Here is a 24,075-nt window from a genome sequence, read left to right on the forward strand (position 1 = left end):
ATTATAGGATAAAGAATACAAAATTAAAATGTTTAAAATGCTTAAGCAAAAAAATGGAACCATATCCTATCTAAAAAAATAAAAAGACCAGTTTGATTTAAAAAAGGACCAAAAAGAACATCTAGAAATTAAAAATTCAATGTATAGGTTAGAAAGCTGATCAAAAACAGCAGAAAAAATAATAATGAACTGGAAGACAGATCTGAAGAAATTATCTAGAACAAAACAGAGAGACAGAAAAAGAAAATCTGAGAGTGAACTTCCAGCAAGGAAGACAGAACAAGAAGATCTTTTTTTTTTTTTTTAAAGATTTTATTTATTTATTTGACAGAGACAGTGAGAGAGAGAACACAAGCAGGGGGAGTGGGAGAGGCAGAAGCAGGCTCTCCGTCGAGCAGGAAGCCCGATGCAGGGCTTGATCCCAGGACCCTGGGATCATGACCTGAGCCGAAGGCAGACGCTTAATGACTGAGCCACCCAGGTACCCCAGAAGAAGATCTAACATATATCAATTTGAGATAGGAAAAAAGAGGTATAGAAAGAAAGGGAAAAATGCAATATTTAAAGAAGAAATATCTGAGAATCTTCCAGAACCTATGAAAGACATGAATGTTCAGATTTAGGAAGCACAACAAATCCCAAACTGAATAATTATAAAGAAATCCACATCTAGGCACGTTAGAACTTATCTGTAGAACAGCAAAGACAAAGAGCAGATATCTAAAATAGTCAAAGAAAAAGGACAAATTAAATACAAAATGATAACAATTAAATGGACAAAGATCTTCTCAATAGCGACCATAGAACCAGAAGACAAAATTTCTTCAAATTATTGAGATAAAACAAATATTAATAAAGGACTGAAATGTAGGACAACAATGTAATGAACAGAGTTCAAGTATTTTGAAAAGTCCTATATGTATGGGAATTATTCATGTTAAAAGTTTAAGACTGGGCGCCTGGGTGGCTCAGTCGTTAAGCGTCTGCCTTTGGCTCAGGTCATGGTCCCAGGGTCCTGGGATCGAGCCCCGCATTGGGCTCCCTGCTCGGCGGGAAGCCTGCTTCTCCCTCTCCCACTCTCCCTGCTTGTGTTCCCTCTCTGTCTCTCTCTCTCTGTTAAAAAATAAATTAAAAATCTTAAAAAAAAAAAGTTTAAGATTAAGGTACCCCAAAAATTGAAATGGAGTGTATTTTTACTTTTTTTAATTTGTGGAGATTTCTTCTAAAAGTAAAAATATATAGTCTTTCTACTAGATATTTTGGAAATGACTTTACAGCTATTATGATCTCTGGAAATGTTTATGCTTATCTCAGAAAGAGTATCCTATCTCAAAGATTCCAATGTTGATCAAAATTATAAATAGAATTAGAAAGCTTAGTAATTTTAAAGGTTTTTAAGAATGTATCCGGAAAATAAGAGTACTTTCTTTTCAAGACAGAATAATTGACTAGATGCCATAAATTTTTTTAAGTTTATTTAATTCTTAGTGATCTCTACACCCAACGTGGGGCGTAAACTCACAACCCCGAGATCAAGTCACATGCTCTTCTGACTAAGCCAGCCAGGCAGGCACCCTAACTGGATGCCATAATTTAATACAACACTGAATCAAACCAAATGAGCTGAAATGCTTGGCAGAGTGCTACATTATACACTGATAAAAATACTTTTCCTATTTTCAATTTATAATCATATTATTAGAATCCAAATTAACTGGAGCATAACATATTAAGACCAGAGCATACTCTTCCTACTATAGTTAGCATTTGTCAAATTTTCATTAAGGCAATTTTGGCTTCACAGAACAAGAATAAGGTAAGATCAAGAAAAGATTTCTCTTTATTTTATCAAGGAATCACATGTTAAATTTCTCACCTCCAACCAGCCAAGTTCAAGAACTGAGAATCCATAAAATACCCACCTTTCCTACTCATAATTAAGGTTCAGAATGAAAAAAAAAAAATCAGAGAAGCACAAAAGGAGCAAAGTAAACAAAAAAAAGAGAGAGAGATTTTTAAAATTTAACCCAAAAGGTATAATTTACAAAGATGAAAATTTAAAAGTAGTTTGTACTTGAGATCTTCATGAAAAGAAAAGGTTTAATGGAGAGGGGATATCACAGACTAGATGCATACTTATAGACAAAATGATGACCCCTGTATTTCATTAGGTATTGAAAGTATGATATTCGCAAAAGAACTTCTTAAGATTAGAACACAGATGTTCTATTTCTTCAAAATTCAATATTAAATTTGTTACTATTTATACCTAATTAAGGGTCCCTACACACACACACACACACACACACACACACACACAGCTATTATCTTTTCTGGCAAATAAAACTTTTTTTACGCAGCTGTATACATCTATTATCTAGTATACATACTATGGTACATTAGTATTACTAAGACCCTACCCTCTGCTCCCAAGCACCTTCCACACTTGTGTCCTCTAATGTAAAAAAGTTACTCTGATTCAAGTAATCAGCATGCTTATGTAGATATGACTCTAGTTCAGATACCTACCCTGTTTCGATGAGCATTGATTGATGCATAACGAACTGTCCCTCGAAAGCCTGCCACAGCACGAGGCTACAACAAAACCAAGCAAAGAGTAATAAAATAAGCTTCAAATGGCAAAAGACTCAGCACACCTGAGCCCATGAAGTAGATGGGAGAAACATGCATTACCATCACAATAAAATACTACTTAAATTTCTAATTTTTTATTGTGAAATTACAGAAAATTAGAAAATATCTCTAAATCATGTTAAAAAAACTAACATTTTAATTATCAGTGAGTCCCATTTTTTGTACCTACATTTTAAAATAAAGTGGCATTTATGACAAATAAATTCTGTACATTAGAAAACACTAAATGCTTTCATATATCCAGAATCATGCCAAGCATTGTAGTACATACACTAATATTCAGGCTCTGGTTACAATTAATTACAGTAACCATAAGGAGTCTCTAAGTAAAGATGCCAACCTCTTAATGTCTTGGCTATTTCATTCAAATTCAATTCGAAGATGATGGCAACTTGTATCCCTCCCTATGCATGCAATTCATATATTCATAAATCAAGTTATTGGGTAACTATTACATGCTAGGTACTGAAATAAATCCAAACATGAATAATACATGATCCCAGTTCTTAGAGAGCTCAACTTAGGATAAAGTCCAAACTCTTCTTACTTGGCCTCCAAGATTTCCATAATTTGGCATTGGCCTCATTCCAAAATGGATTTACTTATGGTTTCTCCTACAACCGTGTTTCTAGCTTATTTTGCTATTCTCTCCAGTGAAAAGCCATCTCTTTACATACCTCCAATGGCTAGCTCTTCTACCCCACACTAACCCCTCTGCTCAAATGTCACCTCCTCAGAAGTACTCCTTAATCATCCTAATCTAAAATACTACCCACCCCCTTCAATGCCACTCCATTCTTTTTTACTCTGCTTTATTTTTTTCTCATAAAACTAATTTTATTTGAACTTTTACTTATTTGTTCACTGCCTATTTTCTTCCACTGAAATATAAACTCTGTGATGGCAAAGTCTTGGTTTGCTCATTTCACAGACATGGAAACAGGCTCTGCGAGGTAACTAAATTTATCTGAACACATAGAATTAGTATGTGATAAAACCAAGCATCAACCAAGGTCTTTTGACTTAAAATCATACACTGTTTCCACTCTACTGCTTCACAAGGATCAAGTCAGTACCCTAAAGACTCATGGATGGCACCACAGCTCAATATGAAAACTTGACAAACCTGAAAATGATCACAGCCAGTAATTTTCATTAGATTTTTTTTCCCCAGTAACTTCTAATTATCTTCAATTAAGATGTATTACTTTTATAGTCAGAAAAAGACTATAACAAATGTTATTTTAAAAATCTTTAGTTACCAGAATCATTCTGGTCATATGCTGTAAGATAAACATTCTATGTGTTCTTCCTTCGTTTGATCATTTTTGTAATTTATGTGTTATCTGCTCAAATTAGTTTTCTATTTATTTCTTCTTTCATGAAATTCTGTCTTCCCTTTCTAAAAATTTTCATTTCATTTCATTTTTAAGTAAGCTCCGTGCCCAGCATGGCGCTTCAACTCACAACCCCAAGATCAAGAGTCACATACTCTACTGACTGAGCCAACCAGGCGCCCTTCTCTTCCCTTTTTAATTACTCCTTTTTGTTTTTGTCTTAAGATTTAACTATTTAAAAAGTATTCTTTGTATTTAATGACAACTCTCAGTAATCAAAAGTTCCTGTGATATATTTTTTAAATCCCTTTTCTTAGCTGCCATTCATTGACAATCATAGTCAGTAGATCTCAATATTTTCCTAAGATACCACAACTAACAGGAATATCTAATATTCTCAATTTGATGGAACTTTGAGATCAGAGATTTCTTGTCTTGACAAAGAATGTATGAAATATATGAATATATATGAAAGCTTACTATCAACTCTTTTCACTAACATTTCACTGGTTGTACTTTTATTCATTACCTGACAAGAGCTTTCACTAACAAAAATGTTTTCATAGCATGTACTTGTGCCCAGTTATTTTCATTCCAGTTAACTATCAGAATAAAAATCTCCAGAGCTATTACCACACTCTGCAACCCAGTCCATGGTTAATCAGACACCTAGATGCCCCCTGACCCCAGATAGATTCTAGCCAAGACAAACCCAGGGGACTCTTTCCAGTTAAGAGTACCCCTGACTTTGCTTCTGCCATGGAAAGGTTGAGCCAGCTGTTTAGAAAGATCTTGATGTGACTCATCAAAGAAATAATGCCAGGTCAAGAAAATTCAGCCACCTTATATAAAGCAGAAAAGACAACTCAACCCAACTGGGGAAAATAGTCATATATACAACTAATTCTAATTTAAAGCAGATTATAATTAATATCATTAGCAAGGTACAATGAGCTGTGAAAGCCTAGGAGTGGGAAGCATTAGTTCCATTTGGTGAGAAGGGAAAAGGAAAAGTCTTGCTGAAGAAGAAAGTCTTAACAATAAGGCAACGCTGGGTGCCTGGGTGGCTCAGTTGGTTAAACAACTGCCTTCGGCTCAGGTTATGATCCTGGAGTCCCGGGATCGAGTCCCGCATCAGGCTCCCTGCTCAGCAGGGAGTCTGCTTCTCCCTCTGACCCTCCTCCCTCTCATGCTCTCTCTCAAATAAATAAATAAATAATCTTAAAAAAAAAAAGAATAAGGCAACATTTAATGGGGCCTTAAAATAGGTGATCTCTTGACCGTAGAGGAAAAGCTCTCAGTTTTTCCCCATTGAAGATATTAGCTGTGGGTCTTTCATACATGGCCTTCATGATGTTGAAGTATGTTCCATCTATATGTACTTTGTTGAGGGTTTTTATCAAGAATGGATGCTGTATATTGTCAAATGCTCTTTCTGCATCTATTGAGAGGATCATATGGTTCTTATCCTTTCTGTTATTATTTTTTTTTAGATATTATTTATTTATTTGACAGAGAGACAGAGAGCACAGGTAGGCAGAGGGGCAGGCTGAGGGAAAGGGAGAAGCAGGCTCTTTGCTGAGCAGGAAGTCTGATGCGGCTCGATCCCAGGACCCTGAGATCATGACCCGAGCCGAAGGCAGTTGCCCAACCAACTGAGCCACCCAGGCACCCCTCTGTTATTATTTTTAAAAGATATTTATTTATTTGAGAGAAAGAGAGCATAAGCAGGGGGAGGGGCAGAGGGAGAAGGACAAGCAGAATCTTCACTGAGCACGGAGCCAATGCGGGGCTCAATCCCAGGACCCTGAGATCATGATGTGAGCCGAAATCAAAAGTCAGATGCTTAACCAACTGAGCCACCCACGCACCCCCTTCTTCTTTCTATTATTAATGTGGTATATCATATTGATTGATTTGTGAATACTGAACCACCCCTAGAGCCCAAGAATAAATCCCACTTGGAGGTTCTTCAAAAAGTTAAAAAGAGAACTACTCTACGACCCAGTAATTGCCCTACTAGGTATTTACCCAAAGGATACAAAAACACAGGTTCAAAGGGTTACATGCATTCAGATGTTTATAGCAGCATTATCAACAACAGCCAAACTATGAAAGAGCCCAAATGTCCACTGACTGATGAATAGATAAAGAAGATGTGGTATATGTACTACAGTGGAATATTACTTAGCCATCAAAAAGAATGAAATCTTGCCATTTGCAACAACGTGGATGGAGCTAGAGTTATTATGCTAAGTGAAATAAGTCAGTCAGAGGAAGACAAATACCGTATGGTTTCACTCATGTGGAATTTAAGAAACAAAACAGATCAACATATGGGATGGGGGAAAAAGAGAGGGAAACAAACCGTAAGAGACTTTTTTTTAAAAGATTATATTTATTTATTTGAGATAAAGAGAGAGCGCGTGCACAAGTGGGGGAAGGAGGAGAGGGAGAGGCAGAAAATCTCAAGCAGACTCCACGCCGAGCATGAAGCCAGGCGCAGAGCTTGATCCCACGACCCCAAGACCATGACCTCAGCCAAAACCAAGAGTTGGACACTCAACTGACTGAGCCACCCAAGCACCCCAACCATAAGAAACTCTTAAAATTATAACAAACTGAGGGTTGATGGAGGGAGGTGGGTGGAGGACTGGCTAGATGGGTAATGGGTATTAAGGAGGGCACTTGTTATGATGAGCACTGGGTGTTGTATGTAAGTGATGAACCACTGAATTCTACTCCTGAAACCAATACTGCAGTGCATGTTAACTAACTAGAATTTAAATAAAAATTTGAAAAAGAAAAAAAAATAGGTGATCTCTTGAAACCTCCCTAATTGATGGCAATCTGGCAATATCTATCAAAATTTCAAATGTATATATTCTCTTTGACAAAGCCGTTTCACTTCTGGAAAGTTATCTTACACATATATTTGCGTATGTGCAAAAATAATGGATGTATCACACTCACTCACTACATTAATGTTTGTGATAGCAAAAGACTGAAAGTAACCCATATGTTCACAAATATGTTCATAAATAGACTGATTAAATAAATTACAGTACATGCTTATAATGGAATACACTTTGTAGCTGCAAAAAAGAATGAAGAAGCTCTATATCCTGACATGGAAAGATCTCCTAGATACACTGGAAAAAAGACAAGTGCAGAATGTACATCATGCTACCTTTTGAATCAAAAAGAGAAAAATGAGAATATACATTCATATGTATTATATACGCAAGAAGAAGTTCTGGAAGAATACATTAAAGAAATAATAACAATATAGCTACCTAAAGGTTGGAGGAAGGCATAAGAGTAGTATAGAAAATGAATGGCTTTGGGATAGCAGGGGTGAAATAGAGATTTGTTTCACTGCTTACCTGTTAATTTTTTTCAAGTCAGGCTTATTAAGGTATAATTTACACACAGCAAAATTCATACTTTAGGTATACACAGTTCTGTGAGTTTTAACAAAGGGATATAGTCATGTAACTACCACTGCAATCAAGGTATACAGTATTTCTATCGTCCCAAGAGTTCTCGTAAAGCCCCGTATAGTCACAATCCCCTCCCCTCCACTTCCAGTCTCTGGCAACCTCTGATTTCTGTCCCTCACAAGCATTCAGAATTGTGTTTTTAGGTTTACTGCTGTGTAGTGATGTCTCATTGTGGTTTTAATTTGCATTTCTCTGATAACTAAAGATGTTCACCATTTGCTAATGTGCTTATTTGCCATCTGTAGTATCTCTTCTTTGATGAAATAGCTATACAAATCTTTTGCTCATGTTTATTCATTTGTTTTATTATTGAGTTGTGAGAACTGTTTATAGATTCTGGATATAAGTCCTTTGTCAGATGTGTGTTTTGAAATATTTTTCTCCCAGTTTGTGATTTGTCTTTTCATTTGCTTAATAGTGACTTTCAAAGAAGTATTTAACTTTGGTAAATTTTTTTTTAAAGATTTTATTTATTTATTTGACAGAGAGAGACACAGCAAGAGAGGGAACACAAGCAGGGGGAGCAGGGAGCCCAATGTGGGCGGGGCTCGATCCCAGGACTCTGGGATCATGACCTGAGCCCAAGGCAGACACTTAATGACTGAGCCACCCAGGCGCCCCAACTTTGATGAATTTTTACTTTCTTATTTTCGCACTATAGAAATATCTCTTCAGGGGCGCCTGGGTGGCTCAGTTGTTAAGTGTCTGCCTTCGGCTCAGGTCATGATCCCAGGGTCCTGGGATCGAGCCCCGCATTGGGCTCCCTGCTCGGCGGAGAGCCTGCTTCTCCCTCTCCCACTCCCCGTACTTGTGTTCCCTCTCTCGCTGTGTCTCTCTCTGTCAAATAAATAAAATCTTTAAAAAAAAAAAAAAGAAATATCTCTTCAAAAATTGTATTTAAAGACATCTTTAAAGAAAAAAGTAAGAGTGGTTAACAACCTAAGAGCACATTTTATTAAAATAAATACCTAGATATTTAAGTGAAAATGAAAAAGAAAAAATAAATTGGACGTCAAAAAAGGGGGTGCCTGGGTGGCTCAGTCAGTTGAGCGTCCAACTCTTGATTTCGGCTCAGGTCATGACCGAGTTGTGAAATCAAGCCCCGAGTCGGGCTCCATGCTCAGCAGGAGTCTGCTTGAGATTCTCTCTCCCACTCCCTCTGCCCCTCTCCCCACTCATGCTCACTCGCTCTCTTTCTTCTCTCAAATAAATAAATCTTTAAAATGAAAACTGAAAGAATTACAACAGGGAGAAGGAAAAGCACTTTAAGTAAAAAGAACACTGTGTGCAATGCAAAATGGGAGGAAAGTACTGTGTGTGTTAGGGGAAGTGTTTGATAGGGCTGGAACAAATTTGAGAGAAAATAGTGGAAAAGTAGGTTGGAATCAGGTTAAGCAAGGATGGCCTTGAATGTCGTATTAAGGTGTTTGGTTTATAACATGCAGGGAAATGGAATTCATCAAAAATTTTTAAGTAGGAAAGTGACATAATTGATAAAGTGCTTGGGATGCTTACTCTTCTGGAGGTAAAAAGAAGAGACTGGAAGGGGATGTAGGGAGACCAAGGAGGAAACTCTTTTAATAATCCAAACGAGAAGCCACAAGACTACCACAAAGACAGAGCAGTGTGAACGTGAAGGAGGAGATGAATGTCAGAGACAAAATGAGCTCTCAGGAGAATAAATCTAGCAGGAGAAGGGAAGGACTGTAGGCATGAGCCCAGGCCTATTGCTAACCAAAGGGAGGGGCTCTGGAAAGGGGCAGAAAGCATGAGAACTATGTAATATAGCCCCCAATGGAAATAAGAAAATAGCTGAAGTTGTGGAATGGTAATAGAGAAAAAGACTTAAAAGTTTTGTTAAGTAGGTCACTATAGCCCTAGGCACTGGGAGTTTCAGCTGAATGGTAGGAAGAAGCAGCAGGAGAAAACATGGCATTGCAAGAGCTGAGACACAAAGGGCCAATGTGAGATGCCAGCTGAAGGAGTAAGGAAACTAGGGCATGCTTTAAACCAGGAGGACAAAATAATGAACATAAAGATTCAGATCATTAAGTAAACAGAAGTTCAACTCTGAAACCATATGGAACAGAGTACTGTAAATATATATAGCTCTGGACTCCTTTGTACCTCACGTCCCTATTTATTGTAACTAATACATCTTAAAAGTAAACAGTAGAGGCTCTCAAAACCAATCACAAAAACAACTCATTAATAGTGTAACAGAGACTATCCATCATTCCCTTTGTAATGCATTCTGACTGATGGTCCTCTACTAAGAATACTATTACTAAGTTTGGTAAATAAATTAACATTTTTGTTTTGAGGGAGTTTCTTTGTGGTGATGGCATAGTTTTGTATACTGACAGTGTCGTTGGGTGTACGAATCCGTACATGTGATAAAAGTTTCATATACTCTCCTCCCTCAAGAAAAAGTACATGTAAATTATAGTGAAAGCTGACTCAGGTCTGCACTTGAGTTAGCAATAGTATACCAATATCTATTTCTTAGCTTTGACAATGTACTATGATTATGTAAGCTATTATCACTGGGGGAAGCTAGATGAAAGCCACATGATAACTGTACTATTTTACAAAAGCCACCTGAATCTGCTCCATACTCCAAAACAAGTACCGTCAAGTCTACAGAAGACAGAAGACAGACTGATTCATGCAAAATTCAGAATGGAGGTTATTTCTAGAGCTGCAATGGCCAATGTAATAGCAACCTAAAACTAAATGAAATTTAAAATTCAGTCTCTCATTTGCTTTGGCTACAATTCAAGTGTTCAATAGCCCATGTAGCTAGTGGCTACCATATTAGTACGGATACAGAACATTTCCATGCTCACAGTAACTTCAATTAGACAATGCTGCTTGAGGAAGAAAAGGGAATGAGATGTATGGTGCTAATGAGCTAATTCTTAACCTAGATGGAGGCCATAGATGTTTTAATATTCTTCCTTAAAATTTTGATATGTGTTTTTTACACTCTTCTGGAATACATAATATAGCAAGACAAAATAAAAATATTGATTTTTTGCAAATAACATGATGGCATACCTAGACAATTCAAGTGACTCAAGTTTCTTAAAAGGAATAAATAAACAAAATTGTATGATATGAAACAAAACTACAAAGGCAACTTTGGTTTTATATTAGTGGAGCAATATGAAAAAATGATTTCAATCATAATCATGATTGAAAAAAGTATGAAATTAAATTTATTTGAGATTTAAGAGATTTAAAGAAAACCATGAAAATCCTACTGAAATTCTAAAAGGAACTAGCTAGTGATATGTAACAAAAAGGGAAAGTTCATTCCTTACAGAGTGAACTATTCTCTCAACTCTCTTCCCTCACTCTTCCATAGTGCTAACCTGATCCTTACTCAGGTTAAACCTAACTCTTAGACTAAACTGCATTTCTAAACAAGCAGTTAAAGGTGTCTAGAGAAAAACAAACTGTACTGACAATCTCACCTTAAATTACCATAATACTCAAATGAGCTTTCAGCACAGGTCTACAGTCTATTTTGCTGAGGCTAGTTCTCTTCTCCCTCCCCATGGTAACGATGTCACTTGTCCTCTTTCGTCAACCTCCAGCACCTTTCTGCACTCTCAGCAAAAGGCCTTACCTTCATGAAGAAGATAAAAGCCATGAGAGAACTTCAACTTCCCACTACCAAATCTAAATGCTTACCTGTATCTGTGTCTACTTATTCAGCCTTTTCTCAGTTACAATGGAAGAAGTGTTCTTGCTCTTAGAGAATGGGCTAACCTCATCATTTGTGCTCAGGTTCCTTCCCTTGGTCATGCAAGAATGTGTCTCCTAGAATTGTTCCTGCTCTGTCCTACATTATCATTTTTTTTCATGTCTCCTGGAGCATTACCATCAGTACACAAGCATGCTATAATAACTGCCATTTAAAAAAATAAATAAGAAGGAAATGAATAAACTCAGGAATGAAGGATTTTACTTCCCTTTCAACTACTTCCCTGTTTTACCAATCTTCTTTAAAATAAAACAGCTCTAAGTTGGTTAATCGTCCAACTCTTAATTTCAGCTCAGGTCATGATCTCAAGGTTGTGGGATGGAGCCCCACGTTAAGCTCTGTGCTCAGCATGGAGTCTGCTTATCCCTCTACCCTCTGCCCCTCCCCCCCCACACTCACTCTCTAAAATAAATAAAATCTTAAAAAAAAAATAAAATAAAATAGCTCTGAAGGCACCCTGGGTGGCTCAGTACGTTGAGCATCCATTGAATACATTCTTTTCTTGTTTGACCACTACTTGTCTCTCTGCCTTTGGATTTTCTCAGTGGCAAGTAGTTGAACCTCATCTACTTGGGACCACCAAAGCCAGGTACTCTTGCACCCCTGTGCCCCGGCTACACCCCCACCCCCAATCAAGTGATTCTTAAATTTATATTTCCAGTCCTGATTTCTCTTTTGAGCTATATTACCATATCAAATCACCTTCTTGTTATTTCCATCCGGAATCTAAGAAGCATCTCAAACTTAACTTCTAGAAAATAGGACCTCGTTTTTCCCTTATCAAATCCACTCTTCAGCCTTCTTCCCCATCATGGTTAATGGCATGACCATTCATTCAGGACAAAAATTTAGCAGTCAATCTTGACTTTTCTTTTTCCTTGATATCCCGATATTACCAAATCCAAAAGGAAGGCTTGTTAAGTCTATCTTTAAAATATATGCTAAATATGACCATTTCTCACCACCTTCATTGGCGCACCCTTAATGCCCTAGGTCCCAGTCGCATGCAATAATCACTGGACCAATGGCATTAGCCTTCTCACTTGTAACTTTCTGATTCCACTCTTGCTCTCAACAGCCTCCTCTTCACAGCCAGAGTGACTTTTTTTTTTTAAAAAACACATGTTCTAAAAATTGAAAAACTTATTTAGAATAGAAACGGGATTCCAGAAATATATTCAAATATAACAAACTACACAGAACCTAAGTTCTTTTCTGCATGGCTACTAATTTACACAAGAATACTGATAAAACTGAAGATAGTCTCCCTACAATTTCCAGGCACTGAAATTCTCCTATGGCTATGTTTTAAATATAATCTACTTCTGTATATAATTCCATTATGTAATCACCTTATTGACAGATCAGGTACCAGATTATGCAAGAACCCTGCTCAAAATTTTCCAAAGGCTTCCTATCATATTTAGAATAAAACATCTTTGCAAAATCATACACAATCTAGGGCCAACCAACCTCTCACAGCTCACCTCTCTCCACTTAACTCCTCATCATGTTATGCTATGTTGTGCAAAGCCACAGTAGCCTCCCTACTTTTTCTTGAACAGACCAAATTTACTATGCCTCAGGGCCTTTAAACTTGTTATTCCCTTTGCCTGGAAAACTCTCTTTCCAGATATTCACATGGCTTATTCTCATACTTCATTCAACTTTCAACTCGATACCTCCTCAGAGAAGTCTTTTTAAACTAATACTTCTAAAATATTCTCCTTTTTTTTTTTCTGGTACTAAAGTAGTCTCCTATTCTCACTGCCCATCACTCTCTATGTCAATACACTGCTTTGTCGCGGCGCCTGGGTGGCTCAGTCGTTAAGCGTCTGCCTTCGGCTCAGGTCATGATCCCAGGGTCCTGGGATGGAGCCCCGCATCGGTCTCCCTGCTCTGCGGGAAGCCTGCTTCTCCCTCTCCCACTCCCCCTGCTTGTGTTCCCTGTCTCGCTGTGTCTCTCTCTGTCAAATAAATAAATAAAATCTTTAAAAAAAATACACTGCTTTGTGTTTATTCAAAGCATATATCACTACCTAAAATTATGTATTTGTTTTTTATCTGTCTTCACCAATAAAATATAACCTCCATAAAAGCCTCATTTTGGTCAGCTTGTTCACCACTACAGTCCCAGCACCTAGGTCCATGCCTCACACATATTATGTGCTCATTAAATATGTTACGTGTATGAATAAACAATAACCTGGTAATAGTCTAAAAACTTAAAAATAAAAGATATCTGGAAAAGAAATGGGATTCCAGAAATACATTCAATCTAGCAAGCTACACAGAACCTAAATTCTTTACCTGCTTTGCTATCTATTAATGCAAGATCTTCACCAGAATCAGAAAGATTCTCTCATAATTTTTAGGCACCTAAATTCTCATGTGCCTATATTTTAAATATAATTTACATTTATGTATACAAGTCTATTATTACATACTTAGCTCATTCAAAAATCAGTATTTCAACTTCTGTGCAACTAATTTGCTAGAAAAGGAAAATCACAATCAGTACCAAGTTAAAACAAAACTAAAGGTAAAAAGGAGACATCAGAAGAACTGAACTACAGGTATGACAATATAAGGAGCTCCAATGACCTGATCCCCAGTAAAACTGGTGAAAATTATTTTAAAAAACTAAAGCTCTTGGACTGCATGGAGCACTGGGTGTTATGAACAAACAATGAATCATGGAACAGTACACCAAAACAAATTATGTAATATATGGTGATTAACATAACAATAAAAAATTAAAAAAAAAAACTAAAGCTCTTGGAAACGGTCCTGAGGGCAAATAACAAATGGAGAAACATCTATTCAAGAAAAGTGAAAATTCTATGGTACTTGAACCCAAACCGTTCTCTCCCTCCTCTCTTCCAGAGCAGAGAGGGTGGCTCCACTCCAGACTGTTGCCACCAAGGACACAGGACTCCCTCATTCCCCAGTTCCCAGCCAGAGGGCTTTCTTCCCATAGAAGCAGGACTTCAGCATTTCTGAGGTTCTTCCAGCTCTCTGTTGCGGGGGAGGCTAAGTCCTGGGTTAGTGTGGATAGAGAAGTTTCTTTCTTGCACCCAGCGCCACTCATGAAATGGAGGGTCTACCTTGGGTATATGTTGACAATACTGAGGGCCCAAAAGCCCTCCCCACACCCCACCACCACCACCACCCCAGCTCAGGAGGCAGTATTTCCATGCCAGGAGAGACAAGCTGAAAGATCTCCACCTTCTGCCCCATCTCAGCTCCTAAAAAGAAAGGATGTCATTCAGAAGCTTACCATAGTCCTCAGCCCAACTTTAGAGCCCTGGCTCAGAGATTTTGCCTGGGGGCAGGAGAAAGGCCATTTAAAAAGACACCTCCTAATCTCTTCCCAAAGGAACTTATCTTGTTTGCAACAGTAAAGTTTAAACTTAAAGCATTTCTCAAAAATAGGGAGGTTGTGGTATTGGGAATTGGGAGATCTGTGGAGCTAATGAAGATAAAGCCTAGACTACAGGCTGGCCAGGTAAGAGAGAACAGGAGGAGTAAGACAATTGGAAGGAGGGAGGCCTCCCAAGGTCAGAAAAACACAAACTGGGACCTCAGAGATTTGATTATATTAGTTTGTCCAGGAATTTATGCCCCAGGGTACTACTGCAAACAACAGGGCAGTCAGCCAGCAATTACTGGAGCTTAAAAACTGGGTATGGCCAGGGCAAGTGCAGAAGAGAGCCCTACCAGTACAAGTGTCATTCCAGGGTGACCGCAGGTTGACTGCCCCAGGAGCAAAAACAGAGACCTAATACTCTGTGTTGGGGAAGGGGAGGGGTTGGGAGGGTGGCAGGGGAAAAGCCCTCACTGAAACTAATCCAGTTCAATCCCTAAACACATAAACAAGCAAATAACAATAACAAGCCCTGGAAAGGAGGACCCGTATCTAAAACTATATTATCTAAAATGTCCAGTTTCCAACAAAAAAATTAAAAGGAATCAAAGAAACAGGGAAGTATGACCCATCCATTTGGGGGTGGAGAGAGGCAACAGAAACGGCCTTCTGGATAGGAAATGTACAACAATGAAAACAGAACTGCAGGATATAGAAAGAGCCTCAGACTGCAAAAAAGACCCTTGATCCTAAAGGGCCAATGTGTGTTCTTACTACAAATCCACTCTAAGTCTGTGTCTAATGTACTTTTTTTTTAAAACATTGTATTTATTTATTTGACAGAGAGAGAGCGAGAGAGCACAAGTAGGGGGAGCAGCAGAGGGAGAGGGAGAAGCAGGTTCCCCGCTGAGCAGGGAGCCTGATGCGGGGCTTAATCCCAGGACCCTGGGATCATGACCTGAACCGAAGGCAGATGCTTAACTGACTGAGCCACTCAGGCACCCCTAATGTACTTTTTTATTAAAGCTACAACTTTCGATAAAATTAATTAACTCTATCCTATAATTTCATCATAAAATCTATATGCTACTTCTTGGATAAGATCCATTCTATACATAATTCATATATCTTTTTTTAAAAGTGATACTATAAATAACAGGTTAATTCTTGAATATTTTAATAATAATATGAAAAATCTTACTGGTCTGACGTCACCACAGGAATTGGTAAATTGTCGAGCCAAGCCAAAATCAAGCATGTAACATTTCCTACATGTACTAGGAAAGCGACCCATGGCGAAGTTCGACTAGAAAAGCAAAGAAGGAAAATATACATATTCTTACAATACTAAGTCCTTACATCTATCCTTCCTATATTTTAATTCTATTTAAACTCTATATAATACATATGTCTCAAATACACTACTTTAATCCATGATGTTTACTGGATGTTAATACATAATCTCGTTATGCGTTCTATTAATGCCCAGGAGCAGGTAACTTTGAGGAACAAAGAATTTAAGTGATGGAACAAAGTTACAAATAATACTGACTCAAGTGTAACTCTACGTTCCTTGAAATTTTAGTCTAAGTGACTGCTTTAAAGACAGCCCAATTCTTCCTTTTTAAAATGGGAGGAACTAGGAGTGAGCAAAATTAAATACATAGCTAGAAATTTAAATGAATTTCCTATGAGCATCATAAAGCTGAATTTCACTAAGCAAAAAAATTAAAATTCAATTTAAGGAAACATTTCAAAACAGACTTAAGGAAAATATACTTTGCATTCTTCCCTTAAAAAAATAAATGTAATGTTAAATAAGCACAGACTTGCAAAGATGGTGTATGTAAAAAGAGAATTTATAAAGGGAAAAGCAAAACTGCAACAGAATTGTTAGCTTTTATTTTAAAATACTGTTCTACTTAGGGAGCTTTCAGATGAAAATGGAAAGTCTTCAGTCACCATGTTTTTAAAGTAGTGACATTTAGTTTGGCATAGAATTAAGTGCAAGAGAAATCTACATTACATTAAGTCTGACTCTACAATGTTAATTTTAGTTGGCATTTTCATGTAAACTATTTAATTTTAAAAATCATGTAGCTACAGATGGGTGTAATTTTCAACTGCACTAACCAACACATGATATATTTATAGTAAATACAGTATATCAGAAATGGATCACTTCCCCTTGTGAGCAATAAAAAAACCAAGAAGGAAAAATAAAAGCATATTTCAGTTATGGAAATGACAATTTCTAAGAAGAAATGGAATAGAAAAAAATACTATATATTGCCACTGTAGCACTCAGAAGAAAAAATGTCTTTCATAATTGATGGTTCCTTATAAGTACAATTTGTCACTTGAGAAATAGTTCAGAGAACACAGTGCATACATCTAAAAGCAACATATGTATATGTTTTTACACAGTATCAGGAAAAAGAAATCTAAAGAATAACTTCCAATTTTGGTGTAAGGCTAAGTAACTAGAAATGTTAACACACATAATAATAATAGTCAAGCATTAATCATTTTTAATTTGGCTGTGAGCAACATTTTCATTGTATGAGAAAAGCTCTTGAATGTTAAATTGTGGTTTGTAGTTAGAAATTTTTTTTTATGTAATTAGAATTCTTTTAAAAAATTGAGAGACAAGTTACATTTTGCTTCTAGTTACTGAAATTAAAATATTACCTTGTATTTAATAATGGAAAGCAAATACAGAAAGCTACATTCATAATTTATTGGATCCCATCATCAGATTAAGAGTACAAAGCAAACTCATTCTGTGCTCGGACTTGAAAAGGCCCCTTACCGGTTTGATGTCTCGGTGCAAGAATCCCACAGAATGGATGCTCTCAATAGACTCCAGAATCTGTCTACCCAACCGAAGAGTAGTGCTAATGGTGAATGTACCCCGGGACTGGCTACGGCGTAGATCTGCCAGATTCCGACCCTGTGGAAACCAAATAAACACTTCCAAATATGGTACTATGTTATAAGAGAAGACTGGGAAGTTATTCATTTATCATTAAAAATGTTTTGACAGGGGAACCTGGGTAGCCCAGTTGGTTGAGCATCCGACTCTTGGTTTCCACTCGGGTTGTGGTCTTGGGGTTGTGGGATGGAGCCCTGCGCTGGGCCCACACTCAGCCGGGAGTCTGCTTGGGACTCTCTCTCTCCCTCTGCCCCTCCCCCTGCTCATGCTCATGATCTCTCTCTCCTCTCAAATAAATAAATCTTTAAAAAAATGTTTTGACAGAAAGAGCAAGGATTTTACCCAAATCGTGATCCTCTCATTCAAGAGAAGAGATTCCATTAAGGTAATACATGAATGTTTCAGACAAATTTAAGAATAACCAGAAGTTTTTGAACATATTATGTTTTTGAGTCATCGTGTTTCCCTTTGTCTTTCATGCCATAACAAAATATTGTCTTATTTGAAAATATAGAAAATGTATGTACCCAGAGCAATAATTCCTCATTACTGCCTAACATGCTCCCATACAAACTACTTAATTTTTGTGTCATGGTTTCCTTATAAAATGAGGGCAATGATACCTACCTCGCAATGTTCTATGAAGATTAAACAAGATCCACATAAAGTGTTTACCATACTGCCTGGGACACAGTAAGTACTCAATAAATGCTAATTATTGTTATTATAAACAAAAATGACATGAAACAAACTCAATTATTTCAATTGCTTGTATCAACAGATAAAAGCTTATGCCAGATGTGTTACATCATGATTGCATTTAATCCTCACAGCCCCCTAAAATAGAAGATGTTGCAGATGAAGAAACTGAGGCTCAGAAAGTTTAAACAATGTTAACCTACTAAAGTTGTTTTTCACATCTAAACCTGTTTGAATTTGAACTTGTTGTTTTGTTCACTTCACAGTGCTGCTCCATCCGGAAAGTTCTTTATTGCCTAGGTAACAAACCAATAATTTGATGAGAAGAGCAGGGCTATGATGCTGCAGTTCTATGGCCCAAAGAATGGAAACTGGCTCCTCTATCACAAGAGAATTTAAATAGCCTAATCTCTCTATTCCCCAAATTTTGTAGTGTATGTTAGGGATTAATACCACCAATGCCATCACCTCAACAGAAGACAGCTGATTCACTTTTGAAAAAGTAATAAATTCTTAAATTATTTCAGTGCCACTTAAAATACTAACTAGCACTCAAGTAATTGAAGAATCGAGAAAGTACAAGAAAGTCAGGAGCCTTTCCCACTTCATCGCTTCTTTAAAAATGCAGTTTTAGGGGCACCTGGGTGGCTCAGTCGTTAAGCATCTGCCTTCGACTCAGGTAGTGATCCCAGGGTCTTGGGATCGAGACCTGCATCGGGCTCCCTGCTCCGCGGGAAGCCTGCTTCTCCCTCTCCTACTCCCCCTGCTGTGTTCCCTCTCTCACTGTGTCTCTGTCAAATAAATAAATAAAAAACCTTTTAAAAAATTAAAAAAAAAATTTCTCACAGCACAAACTGGCAGTTCTCTTTATTATGAAATTTTCATGTTAGGAGAATTTATTGTTCTCTACATCTCAGCAAATGTCAAATAAATGATAATCTACAACAAGTTTTACAATCCCATGAGTAGCTAATAACTTATTAGCATTCTAGTAATTTTTTCTCAAAAATCAGTATTTTGATTTCAAAAAATATACCTAAGAAATATTAGAACTTTATTTGTAAACAACTTTCACCATTATAAGAGCTTTTGAAAGAAAATGAATTAATTCGGTTTATGGTATTAATAATGATTTTAAATTTCAAATCTTTAATTTTTTAATTTTTAAAGATTTTATTTATTTATTTGACAGAGAGAGAGAGAGTGCACAAGCCAGGGGAGCGGCAGGCAGAGGGAGAAACAGGCTCCCCACTGAGCAGGGAGCCCCATGCGGGGCTTGATCCCAGGACCCTGGGATCATGACCTGAGCATGGGGGAAAGTGGTTTTTTTGTTGGAGGAAAGTTATTAACATGGTAAGTACAAGCAGGTTTTATCCATCAAATTATACTTCAGAGTATAAACTAAAAGTAGTCATTATCTGTTATAGAGAAAAATTGAAAACAATCTAGGTATCTATCAATAAAGGAAAGGTTAAATAAATTATGGTACACTCATCTTACTGAGTGGTATGCAGCCACCAAAAAAAAAAAAAAGAATCCTTATTCATAATAACATAGAATGAATACTATTGAATGAAAAAAGCAAATTCATTTTTCTCTAAGTAATTCTATAAATTTAACATGATCCCAATAAAAATGCAAGTGGATTTTACTATTAAAAATGTAAAATACACTTAAAAGAAAATAATATAATGAACCCTCATATACCTACTCATCACCAAGAATTAACAATTATCAGTTCATAGCCAATCTGGTTTCACCTGTTGCCAAAGATGGAACAATTTGAACATTAAAAAGAAAAACAACTGCAATAATTGATAACCATAAAATATGTGAAATGCATGAACTCCTATTTTTTTAAAAAGAGAGAGCTCATTTGTCCTCTTTGGAAAATATTAGGGAACCAACTCATTATTCTGAAAACTAGTAAAAAGAAGAAAGAAACAAGTATTAGTCCTGCCCTTCGTGTATAAAATTTATCTCAGGTAACCTAAGTAGTTGGTGGAGTGCTTTTTTGAAAAAGAATTCCAGCTAATAAATTAAGAAAGACTGACAGAATTAGAATAGTACATCTGCAGCCGCACTGAAGTAATGGATCTAGGCAATGATTACTAATGGGTTGATAAAACTTAAGAGAAAAACCACTGGGAACTTTAAAAAGGATGCATCAGGCTGACTATCTCCCTGAATCTCAAGGATCATTCCTAACAATATTAAAAAGAGACAACCCAGACATTGCTTACTGATGTGATGCAAGAGGAAGCATACCACTCACCTCTGAAGTACTCTGGCTAATTAAAACAAAAGAGCTAATCACCAGTTTACAGAAAATACAGTGGATAGAAGAACATGTTAAACAAGGAGGGAGATAATCAGCAAACTCCAGAATATGAGAACTTCATGATAAATGACTTCATTTTTATCAATGACAGTATGAACAATAACAACAAAAAACTAAAAACAAAAAAACAACAAAAAAAAGAGGGAACCTATTATAGAGTAAAAGAGGTTTAAGAATTATATCCACCAAATGCAATGTGTGGAACCCTGTGTAAAACCAGATTTAAGGAATTCAAATATAAAAAAAATAAAAGACAGCGAGGGAAGATGGCGGCGGCCATACCACAGCGGGCCTGGACCGTGGAGCAGCTGCGCAGCGAGCAGCTACCCAAGAAGGACATTATCAAGTTTCTACAGGACCACGGTTCAGATTCGTTTCTTGCAGAACATGAGTTACTAGGAAACATTAAAAATGTGGCCAAGACAGCCAACAAGGACCATTTGGTTACAGCCTACAACCATCTTTTTGAAAGTAAACGTTTCAAGGGTACTGAAAGTATAAGTAAAGTGTCTGAGCAGGTGAAAAATGTGAAGCTTAATGAAGATAAACTCAAAGAAACCAAGTCTGAAGAGACTCTGGATGAGGGTCCACCAAAATATATAAAATCTGTTCTTAAAAAAGGAGATAAAACCAACTTTCCCAAAAAGGGAGATGTTGTTCACTGCTGGTATACAGGAACACTACAGGATGGGACTGTTTTTGATACTAATATTCAAATGAGTTCAAAGAAGAAGAAAAATGCCAAGCCTTTAAGTTTTAAGGTTGGAATAGGCAAAGTTATCAGAGGATGGGATGAAGCACTCTTAACTATGAGTAAAGGAGAAAAGGCTCGACTAGAGATTGAACCAGAATGGGCTTATGGAAAGAAAGGACAGCCTGATGCCAAAATTCCACCAAATGCAAAACTCATTTTTGAAGTGGAGTTAGTGGATATTGACTGAAATAGCAATGCTTCGGATATAAAGACATCAGCAACAATGAAACATGGCCTTGAAGAAACTTATGTAACTAATTAGAGCTGGTTACTATTGTAAGGGAAGAGTCAACTGGAAAATTCAAGAACTCCGATATTGTTTACCTAATCCCCAACTTTTAATATATGTAATCCATTATAATTCCCTAAAGTTCGAAATATTTTACTACAACTGTGTAAAATATTGGTTAAGGAGAAATGACTTTCCTTTTACCTCATGTTGTAAACTAAAAGGCTCAATAAAAACATATTCAGTGTCTTGAAAAAAAAATAAAAGACATACAATAAGGAAATCTGAAGATCATCTTGATATTTAACGCTATTATGAAGGAATTACTGTGTACTGTGATTAAGAGGAGAAAAAAGGAATCTCTGACTCATAGGAATACATATTCATGTATTTCCAGATAAAATATGCCTTCAGTTTGCTTTGAAATAATCTGGGGAGGGAGAGGAGAGGAAGAATACATCAGGAACAAGATGGGCCACATACTGAAAACTACTGAAGCTGGGTGATGAGTACATGGGTGTTCATTATACCATTCTATTTTTGTGTATGTTTATAAGTTTTAAAAATATGGCAGCTCTGATGTCAGGCAAACTAGATCTACGTCTGTACGGTTACAAGATTCAAAATATTTTTTTGCCCCTCCCTAGGTGATAATGCTTTTCACAAAATATCACTCTTAGGCTATACTAAAGCTGCTCATGTAAAGCCTCAATGGTGAAAGGAAATTTCATGAGACTTGTCCCAGGTCTTGCTGGTAGAAATGAGAAAAGAAATAAGTACAACTTCTTGAACCCATAGATTTTAAGAGCCACCGAGGCACCCCAGTCCTTAAAAATTTTAAGGCAGATATTATACAACTGAATCACCAAGAGGAAAAGAGTATTTAAGAATAATAAATTTACGGGGCACCTGGGTGTCTCAGTCAGTGGAGCATCCATCCCTTGATTTTGGCTCAGGTCATGATTTCAGGGTCGTGAGATCGAGCCTACATTGGGCTCTGTGCTAGGCACAGAGCCTGCTCAAGATTCTCTCTCAACATCTCCTGCCTCTCCCCACCTACCATAAAAAAAAAATGAATTTAGGGTTTTTAGAAGAAATTAAAAGTGCCCGTGAGAAGCTGAGTATGTAAATTTTATCACAATATACAGGGGAACCTAGGAGTTATCTTCAATATGTCATATAAGAGAGAGTACCCTCTAACAATTATACTAGCTTTAGTCCAAATCAAGTCAATCATAACTGTACAGATGGCGGGCTAATGGTGGATTAATTTTCTTATGATCAGGAAAAAATACAGCATGCAAGTCAAATGGAAAGGTTCTTGGTTGAGTCCAGAGGAGCTCGCCAAAGGCCACAAAGATGGGCCATTGTTATCTGATCTATACCGGTCTCCTTAGTTTTCCCAGACTAAGAAGCTTCCCATTTCCAGAAAGAGAGATTTAAATAACTGCAAATAAAATAAAAACAAGTGGAAGTAAAATAAAAATGAATATGTGCTAAGACTGAGAGAGATTCTGCAGACTGAGAAAGTTCCTATCCTTATTCTCTAGTCAGTAGCAACCCAAAAACGAAACTGAAGAGTGTTCTCTAATTGTGCCAAGAATGCTGGCCTCAGGCTTCTACAAAGCCCTAACACCTATCAAATCAGTCAGTCCCCAGGCAAACCACAAACCTCCTTGAGCTTCAGCCCATTCACTTGCAAAAAGGGGACAAAAGCTGTCCTATCCTCTCCATGGGGATATGGTGAGGATCAAATAAGATATATAATAAATTCAGAAGAAAACTATACAATATCATACAAAAAGTTGTATTATTAATGGCCAAAGTGAGAGAAGGCAGGGTCTATCTATACTAATGATCTAAAAAGATAACAGGGATAACTGCTTCAAGAAATAAAACTATGCTGGTTCAAGAGACACTGAAACACATGACCCAAAGACTTTAAGGCTATCATTTATAGGAAGATTAATATCTTTAGATCTAAATCAAATGTTGAAGGATAGCTGAGCAAAATAATAAAAGTCCTCTGATGAGAAGAAGAAACCTTAGGCTAGGATCTATGTCTCTGAAATCACTGCTATACAGTTAAGTTGAAAGAAAATAAAAGACCCCAATGTCCAAAAACAAATTTTGCAAAAGATGAAAGGAAACCCTGATAACTCTAAGTGAGGCAGCAAAGTGAACCAGGGCTTTACTCTTTTGAGAGTGACTATAGTTCGGAGGGTATCTGTTTGTGTTCAGGGGCAGAGGTAGTTGTCAGAGAGAATGGGACAGTTCCGGGTGTGTGTGTGTGTGTGTGTGTGTGTGTGTGTGTGTGTGTGTGTGTGTGTGTGTGTGTGTGTGTGTGTGTGTGTGTGTTCAGGGGCAGAGGTAGTTGTCAGAATGGGACAGTTCCGGGTGTGTGTGTGTGTGTGTGTGTGTGTGTGTGTTCAGGGGCAGAGGTAGTTGTCAGAATGGGACAGTTCCGGGTGTGTGTGTGTGTG

At 37.2% G+C, this 24,075-nt stretch overlaps 1 protein-coding gene and 1 pseudogene across 3 annotated transcripts in view; one reads left to right on the top strand and one right to left on the bottom strand.

Moving 5' to 3' along the window:
* TTBK2 (tau tubulin kinase 2) overlaps positions 1-24,075 on the bottom strand; it is a 155,256-nt gene that overhangs the window by 49,445 nt on the left and 81,736 nt on the right. For 2 of the 3 annotated variants that reach the window (XM_088024749.1, XM_088024751.1), the window contains 3 exons: positions 17,447-17,587; positions 15,836-15,940; positions 2,530-2,595 (listed from right to left, as the gene is read on the bottom strand). In XM_088024749.1, the coding sequence (XP_087880875.1) occupies positions 2,530-2,595; positions 15,836-15,940; positions 17,447-17,587 (312 nt within the window). The remainder of the gene's footprint in view (positions 1-2,529; positions 2,596-15,835; positions 15,941-17,446; positions 17,588-24,075) is intronic. The other variant, XM_088024750.1, reaches the window with a different exon arrangement.
* Positions 20,873-21,831, top strand: LOC114203687 (peptidyl-prolyl cis-trans isomerase FKBP3 pseudogene; annotated as a pseudogene).

Source organism: Eumetopias jubatus, unplaced genomic scaffold (assembly GCF_037043125.1).
Source record: "Eumetopias jubatus isolate StellerSeaLion01/CBP00866 unplaced genomic scaffold, mEumJub1_p1.0 scaffold_7, whole genome shotgun sequence".
NCBI lineage: Eukaryota > Metazoa > Chordata > Mammalia > Carnivora > Otariidae > Eumetopias > Eumetopias jubatus.